This window comes from Raphanus sativus, chromosome 2 (assembly GCF_000801105.2).
Source record: "Raphanus sativus cultivar WK10039 chromosome 2, ASM80110v3, whole genome shotgun sequence".
Taxonomy (NCBI): domain Eukaryota; kingdom Viridiplantae; phylum Streptophyta; class Magnoliopsida; order Brassicales; family Brassicaceae; genus Raphanus; species Raphanus sativus.
In genome coordinates, this window is record NC_079512.1 from 2688044 (window position 1) to 2697035 (window position 8992).

The 8992-nt window shown below is 35.3% G+C and overlaps 1 protein-coding gene and 1 long non-coding RNA gene across 2 annotated transcripts; one reads left to right on the top strand and one right to left on the bottom strand.

The window, feature by feature from the left end:
- Positions 1–750: 750 nt before the first annotated feature.
- On the bottom strand, positions 751–2569 carry LOC108831304 (uncharacterized). The gene is made up of 4 exons (XM_057000425.1): positions 2411–2569; positions 2111–2320; positions 1276–1878; positions 751–1089 (listed from the first exon to the last, which is right to left on the bottom strand). Exons 1-4 carry the CDS (start codon positions 2567–2569, stop codon positions 751–753), a joined length of 1311 nt encoding a protein of 436 aa, XP_056856405.1.
- Positions 2570–7332: 4763 nt separating this feature from the next.
- Positions 7333–8434, top strand: LOC130502003 (uncharacterized). Its single transcript, XR_008939992.1, has 2 exons — positions 7333–7611; positions 7695–8434. It is a non-coding gene; the product is annotated as an uncharacterized LOC130502003 (long non-coding RNA).
- Positions 8435–8992: the final 558 nt, after the last annotated feature.

Here is an 8992-nt window from a genome sequence, read left to right on the forward strand (position 1 = left end):
CTGTGTCGCGGGTTCCACGACACGTAGCGGCCCACGATTATTTTTTTTTCTTTTTAAATAGATGAAAAAGAAAAAAAATTAATAAAATAATGGTTGGAAATCGTGCCACTCGAAACCAGCGTTGCACTTGCTCTTACGTTCTTACTTATTTTGGGGTCAGTCAAATAGTAGTTTACGCCCTGTTTTCTAATAAATCCACCACGTAACGTGTACTAATATATGAACCGGTACGTTGTACGCTCGACATAATAGGAGTACTAGTTATATTATCTCGTGGTATTTAATCATCTTATATATTGAAACAAAAATCATAATTTTGATTCATGTGTGATTTCTTAAATGAATTCTAATTAAAAATCAGTTACCATTCATTTATTACTAAAAATATGATTAATAATATGTCAAGCCATATTAAAACAGATTACTCATACAAAACCGGATTACTTAATAAATATTTGATTCCGTATTAAATGTAAAATCAATTTATAGATAATCAAAATGTAAACCATTATCAAATCTAGGGCTGGGCGTTCGGGTACCCATTCGGGTTTCGGTTTAGTCCATTCGGATTTCGGGTTTTCGGGGTCAAAGATTTTAGCTCCATTCGGATATTTCTAAATTTCGGTTCGGGTTCGATTCGGATCTTTGCGGGTTCGGTTCGGGTTCGGATAACCCATTTAAAATGTTTTTAAAATCTTTGCGGGTTCGGTTCGGATCTTTGCGGGTTCGGTTCGGGTTCGGATAACCCATTTAAAATCTTTGCGGGTTCAGTTCTTCGACTTCTTCGGCAACCACTAGACTCGGCACTTTCGAGGAACTAGCACCCTCATTACCAACCTCACTGGCATCCTCCTTAAGATAATCCTTAGCAACCTCACTAGCATCCTCCTTAGGATCCTCCTTTTGATCCTCCTTTCTCTTCTTAGGATCCTCCTTGGGATCCTCCTTCCTCTCCATTCTCTTCTTAGGATCCGGAGGATCCTCCTTCCTCTCCATTCTCTTCTTAGGATCCTCCTTTGGATCCTCCTTTCTCTCCTTTCTCTTCTTTCCGGATTTCTCTTTCGCCCCATTAACACTTTCTCTTTCATTCTGCATAGATCATTTTCAAAGATCAATTATAAGTCTTCTGCGAAGTCGTCTAGCTAGAAGACGTCCCAGACGACTGAATTATAAGTCGTCCGGAAGGTCTTCCAGCTAGAAGACATTCCATACGACTTATAACTCAGTCGTCTGCGAAGTCTTCTGATAGCTTTTGGGAAAGGATTTAGTACTAACCCCTGGTTCTTGCGTCTGTTTAGGCGGAGCAGGTGTGATACCAAGCTTCTTTTCCACAACACCAATCCTATCCGACAGATGCTTGATCTCCGCAAGGCACGTCCCAAACCCTTGCCTCAAGGCATCAGCTAGGTCCTTGAAGTTTCTGTCCAATTCCTCTTTAGTCATCCCAATCACCTCTGTACGAACATCGGAACGACCCTGATGAGGAACCTCTTCACGACCGTCTTCACGTTCACGAGCCTCTTCACGACCCTCTTCACTAGCCTCTTCACTAGCCTCTGCAGTTGCCTCTGCAGTTGCCTCTGCAGTTGCCTCTAAACGAGTTTTCTTCCGAGGTCTTGGAGTTGGATGTTCTTCAGCTTTCTTCCGACGTCTTGGACGTTCTTCAGCTTTCTTCCGATGTCTTGGACGTTCTTCATCTTCCTTCGTTGGACTCGCATCACAAGTACCGGTGACTTCCCAGCAATCTATGGTCCACTTCCACGGTCTCTTATACATGACTTTAATTATGTTCTCCGCCTCCGGGTCCTCAACATCAGAGTCCCATTGTGGAAACAGTTCACCGATCTCCTCCTTCTCAACATAGTTTTCCACTCTAGTCTGCAGTAAATAAAAGATATGAACTTAGATAAAGTCGTCTGGAAAGAAAAGACTTCGCAGAAGACTTATAATTAAGTCGTCCGGAAAGTCTTCTAGCTGGAAGACTTTGCGGACGACTTAAATATGAGTCGTCCGCAAAGTCTTCCAGTTAGAAGACTTTCCAGACGACTTAATTATAACGACTTAATTATAAGTCTTCTGCAGATAGCCTGTTGGATACAAGTTTAAATACCTGACTGCAGATAGCCTGTTGAAACCATATGCGTCCTTTGCCATCCGAGTAAGCCAGTAACGGTACAGCCGGTTCGCCTCCTACGGGATTACCATAACCAGCACCAAGTTCCGGCAGAGCTGTGTACACCCAAGATTGGAAAGCTTGTACAAACCCATCAATCGTGTAACAACCCGTGATATTTTTGGCCTTCAGAGACTCAATCAGCACCTTAAAAGCGACTCTCCCCCATGGATAATTCTCAAACTGTTCTAAATCCATCACTAGCCTCGCCAGACTAGCCCGTGTAGAGGTTGTGACATTTTTCCCTTCAATGTATCCAGCGAAGATGGCAAGGTACGCGAGCCGCTTGCGATCATCCCGAGGCCACTCTTTGCATCTCTTGAGTGCTGCTATTATCTGGTCAGTAGATGGCCCAGCATTGATATTAACTCCCAACTTCGCCCAGAAAGCAGACATCTCCGGCGTAACAGGACACTACGGACTCTCAAGGTCCTCGATGTACTCACAGTTTAGACCAGTGAGCTTTTCAAACTCTATCAGTGAAAACCTCAGCGGTTCTGGACCAACGAGACACCACAACTCATACTTCTTCTTTATGTCGAGCTGGAAACCGAGCATGAAGTGAACCAGCCTTGAAGCCCAACCAAATCCCAGCTCTTGGAACTTGATGAAAACTCCCAACTTCGACTCCTTCAGCGCTTCATATTCTCGATGATCAAGAGCCTCCTCTAAAGCATGATGCAACGTCGTACAATCCGTGTGATACGAAATGCTCTTAATTGGGTTGGGCTCTTTCCCTAATGTATATTTCCTCCGGGGGAGTTTTGGAATATCCATGTTTTTGTCTGCAAAACAATCAAAGACAGAAACAATCAAAGACAAAAACAATCAAAGACAACAACCATCTCAAACAGACAACCATCCAGTATTGAAGTTCAAGTTATAAGTTTGGAAGACTTTCCAGACGACTTAATACAAGTCGTCTGCAAAGTCTTCCAGCTGGAAGACTTTCCAGACGACTTGTATTAAGTCGTCTGGCTTATATTTAAGTCTTCCGCAAAGTCTTCCAAGACATCCAATAGAACAGTTCAAAGCCCACCTGGAAATTCGGAGAAGATATAGTCGCCTTCGACACAACGGTTATAGATCTGCCAAAATAGACGACAAATTAAGAAGCGCGGTCAGAACGACTATAGATAGAGACAACGTTTTATGTTCTCAATAACTTACCGGCGGCGGAGTTCGACGAGACGCCTCTGGGAGTCTCGGCGCTAGGGTTTACAGAGAACCGGCAGAGAGAACGAGACACGAAACGACGCTAGGTTTACAGAGAAACATTGTTAGGGTTTAGGGAGAAACGGCGTTAGGGTTTCCTCTCAAATCTGAAATAGAGGAAGCGGCGTTAGGGTTTCCTCTCAAATCTGAAATAGATGAAGCGGCGGTGAGAACAGTGCTTAGAACGTCGGTGATAACGGCGGAGATATAATCGGCGGTGAGAACGATGGATTAGAGAGAATCGACGGAAATCGCCTTTTAAATCGCCTTTAGGGTTTTGAGAGAAACGCTGTTAGGGTTTTTTCTGAATTTCGCGAAACAGTGAATAAAAAAAACCCATCTTATATATGTCCGGTAAATATCCGTTTAGGGGTCCGGTTTGCAAGACTTACTGGTAAGTCGTTTGTGGAATACTATACATCAGACGACTTACTAGTAAGTCGTCTACCGTAAGTAAGTCAATATATTCACCACACGGCTTACTAGTAAGTCGTCCAGACCCTAAATTTAACCCCTAAACTAAATTGACTAAAATTAACTAACTAAATACATTATAAAATCAAATTAAATTTGCTTAGTGATTATTATACACAGAAATAACACACATTTGGGTAAATTTCATATTTTTCAAAAATACTTTTATGCTTTCCAAAATCTAATCCTGAGAACACATACAATACTACAACATATGTTGGCAAAACCTAAACCAAAGAATATCATGACTCACTATTTTCACTCATCTATGTCGAAAACAATTCACTTTTGTTATATCTTAATTTATATCACTTAAAACATATGTTAGTTATATGATTTTTATTTTTCACTTATCAAAATATTTTTTACAAATTTTTTAAATTATTTTTTTTTAAAACAATAAGATTTACGGGGGTTAGAAATGTAAAAAGCATTTTGGTTTTTTTTTGTTTCTACACAAGGGGAATGTTGTAATTTCAATATTCCCTAAAGTCACTTTTGCATTTGATTCATGTTTGAGTTTACTTTTGCATTTGAAATCAAGTTTTGAGTCATATTTGGCAATTTTTCCTCAATAAATATTTAACTATTTTGGTGTTTTCAGTATACTTTACCTATTTTAAACATTTACTTTTGACTATTTGCATATATTTCTGAGTATTTTGAAAAACTTAAAGGTATCTTATATATTTTTAATATTTTAATATACATTATATATAAAAGTAATGTATATATTTAAGTATATAAATTTATTTCGGATACATTCGGGTACCCAAAATATTTCGGTTCGGATCGGGTTCGGTTTCGGTTCTTTAAATACCGAAATTTTAAACCATTCAGATATTTAATCAATTTCGGTTCGGATTTAGGTGCTACTTTTTCGGATCGGATTTGGTTCGGTTTTTCGGGTTCAGATTTTTTGCCCAGCCTTAATCAAATCAGTCCGTTTTTCCAATACTTTATCATATTATAATAATTCTGAACACGCAATATAAACCATTAACCAACCATTTCTTAGACTAACATATTATCATATCAAACCAGTATGTAGACCTATACATTATCATATTGCTATAATTCTAAACATACAATATAAACAACTAACCAATCATTTCTTAGAGTAACATATTACCGGATCAATTTATATCATAAAACCAGAGCTTTTTTATGTTTTAGTCACTTACACATTATGTTTTGGGTCATGATCATAATAAATTAAATACAAAATAATTTTCAAATATGTTTTTTTTGCACATAAAAATTTTGGTTTTATAATCAAACGCAAATTCAATAGGACAAATATATAATAAAAGTGATATATATATATATATATATGATTTGAAATAATTAATTATTTTCAGCATGAAAAATATAAAATATTGTATTTAAAAAACTATATACACATTTAGATATATAAATAACCTTTAAATATATACTAATTATATAAAATAAATATATATAAACTTGAAAATAAATATCCGCACAACCCTAGTTTATATACTAAAACACAAACTATTTAACCAGTCTCTTTCAGAAAAAAAAGTTACTTGATCAGTAAAAATCTAACACATGGAAGTTACTTAACAATTAAAAAAACAAATTTGCAAGAAAAAATATCAAATGCAAAAAATGTCGTTTATCAACTGATTTCTAATTTCTATTAATTTCTTTTTTTTCACAAAATGAAACAAAATGAAATCCCTGATATTTTTCACACTACACCCATATCTCGCTATATATTTAAATTCAACTATAGAAATTCTAAGTTACCTTTTTTGCGATAGCTCCATTTATTTTCTATGAGATTTCACACTTATCTATCTAAAACATTGTCTACACATTGTCTTCAAAATAAAAATTTCCAACTAAATGAGCAAAAGAATATGCTATGGATTGATAGGTTGCAGCATACTCAAAATTGGAGGTTGAAGATTCAAATTCAGGTTTGTGAAACTAAAAACACCCAAGCTCTTCATTCTCAAATAAATTTATTTTTCATGAACTTTTTACTTTTTTTAATCTATTTATAACTTTTTCTTTTTTAGATATTGATAAAATCTATATACTTCATAGTGAAAGAAATAAGGGTAAAGAAAAACAAGATATGGAATAACAGTTTTTAAATGGACAAAATCAATTTCGATATCAATAGTTCAGGGAAAGAAAATAACAGAGTCGCACACAAGAAAAAATGTGGTGATTCAGCACAAGAAGAAATTATAAAAAGAAAAAAGGAAGAATGTGGGGATAACTAAAAGACAACAAATGGGATCTAAGAGCATGCCCATTAGTGAACCTCATGGGGAGGTTCACCAAAAAAATTATTATTATTTTTTTATTTTTATTTTTACTGTTCCTTTTTTTTTTCTAAAAAAAAAAAAGTAATAACTCCGCTGCTAGAAAAAACCAGAAAAAAAAATTTGGTGATACAATTTGTGTGTTTTTCTTATTATTTGATCATGTGGTTTTTCTTATCTGACCAGGTTGGTTTTTCTTATATTTATTTTGTGTGTTTATAATCTCATAAAAAATATTTTTGCCCAAAAAGAAAATAATAATAATCTCATAAAATTGTGGTGATGCAATTCTGCTTTTACATTTTCATTTGCAATTTCTGTTAAAAACTAAGATTCTATATTCTTAATGCAATTATAGTATAAGAAAACAAGAACATAAAAGAGTACTTGAAAAACAGTACTACGGAAACAAAAATAAATATAAAGAAAAAAGACTATAAATTATATTAATGTCCATTAGTTACAAAAGATATGCTTCTCCTCGATTTGATTTTTATATGTAATGATTTTTTGGGGTTTTGATAAATATATCATTTTATAACTTTCATCCGTGTCCATGCATATTGGTCTGTTGTAATTTAAACTACATAATTTAAAATTTCTTTTTAAGTTTACCAATAAATTAACTATCAGTAACATTTTTTTCCACTGTAAATTACATAACCCTCCAAATAAAATTTTCGCTAATTGTAAATTATAAAACATATGTATAGAGTTATAAAAATCTAAGGACTACACTTTCAATTAAAAAAGGAATTCAAGCTAATTTTATAAAAATGTATTTTATAAATATACCTGATTATTATATTTTAAAATTTTTTAAATTCGTGTAAACTGTTTTTGGGGGGGGGGTGTTAAATTATGATATTTTCAGAAAGGAAAGAAATTAATATCCTTTTTATTTGTAACTAAGAAATGAGTAATCAAAGTACGTATATAAAAACTTCTTTGGTCTTTGGCTCTTTGTTTTCTACAAGGCATGTAACTTTCCTTTTCCGTCTTAGTTGGCACAATAGCTAACCTACTCTAAAGTACTCAACCATTTAAAAAAAAAAAATTCAACGTAAAAAGCAAGGTTTAGAGCATCATTATCGTGGTCCTTAGACCAAGTCCTAAGCTATTTTGGGCTTAAAAGAAAATAAAAAAGCCTTAATTAACTAAGAACTGAGTCGCGAAAGTCCTTTGTTAAGAGGCTTTTGGGTTGGTCCTTGTGGACGTGTGGCAGCGTCGGATTGGTCACTGCAACCTCATCCTTTCCATCTTGTTTCTGAGTAGCGAAACCTGTCTTGTTCTTCTTTCCATCTTCTTCCTTCTTCTCTATTTGCCAAATCGATCGGTCAGTGCAACTGGTTAAGCTCAAGCTGAACCTTATCAAACACTTCTACAGAGTTAAAGTTCTGATCGAGTCTCTTATAGTTTACCTCAAAACCCATCTCGATCCCAACTTCTCAGGTTTGCTTAATTCTTTCGGAACATATGTAAAGTTTAGGGCTTTAGCCCAACTATGTACTGAAACTGTATTCACCTTTGTGCAGGTTCAATTAAAAGACCTTACTTTATAACGAAGAACGTTCCCAATTCAAAGCATGTACCTTTAGACTAGTGTGATAATGACTGTAATCGTAGAAAAGGATTTGTTTTTTTAGCTGTTAGTGTGATTTAGTAAGAAAAGGTTAGAACTTTAGTGGAAATGGGTAATAAGCTAGTGGGAAGGAGAAGGCAAGTGGTGGAAGAAAAGTATACAAAGCCACAGGGTTTGTATGTAAACAGAGATGTGGACATTAAAAAGCTTAGGAAACTGATTCCACAACTGGTACTAATGTTGGTCGTGAGGGTCATCGACGCGAGGACCGATGGTGAAGACGGTGGGGATGACGAAAGGGAGTTTCTCAGAACTCATGCTGGACCTCGAAGGTGTAGTTGACAGGAAAAACGTCGAAGACGGTGCAAGACTGTCATGGAAAGACCCATGACTTCTTGGCGAGCTTGATGTCCTTGATCCCACCACCGGTGATGGAGAGGTACTCCGATGCTCTTGCGACTTTGTAACTCATACTTCTTCTTTGAGATTTGTTAGGTTTTGTTTGTGTATCTGCGTGTACAGAGAGAGATATCATATGTTACTTAGATGGAAGCAGCTAACCAGTGGAGGTCGAAAGTAATCGAAAGGGAAGACACTTGTCTTGTTACTTGTTCTCATTCTATGGTTGTTTTCATGTTCTTGTCTTAATATATCATTTAATCTACATGTGCTTGTTTCAAGTTCCATCTCAAACTCTTTCTTCCATCTCAAGTTAAATTATCTAAGAGACAACAAAAATCTTTAGCAATAATCTACACATTTAGTAATGTATCTTAAGTTTGTTTCTTAATCTAAAAAAACTAATAAAATATACTAAGATACATCATTTTGGTCCTAGCAATAAGGATGCTCTTAGGAGTCAGGACTCGCGTGTTACAAAAAAAAAAAAGAGTCAGGACTCGCATCGCTAAGAACGCCCAAGTGATAGTTCCACGGTGGAAAGTCTTCGAAGGTTACCGCTAAATTTCGTCGGGATGCCGTTTATTTCTTATAATGTAAAAGTAAACAATCATTAGAAAATATCAAAACCTTTATTTTTGAAACTTTATACTTACAATTGGTCATAAACCCTATAAATTAATAAACAATGAGACAAATGACTGTATTTTAACCCGAGTAATTCTTGGGTTCATTCTTTAGGGTGAACCTCTAGGTTCACCAAGCAATAGGATTTATTTATTTCAAATTTGACATCTTTTAAAAAAGGAAACAAAATATTACCAAATTATATTACGTTTTAAAAATAAAAAA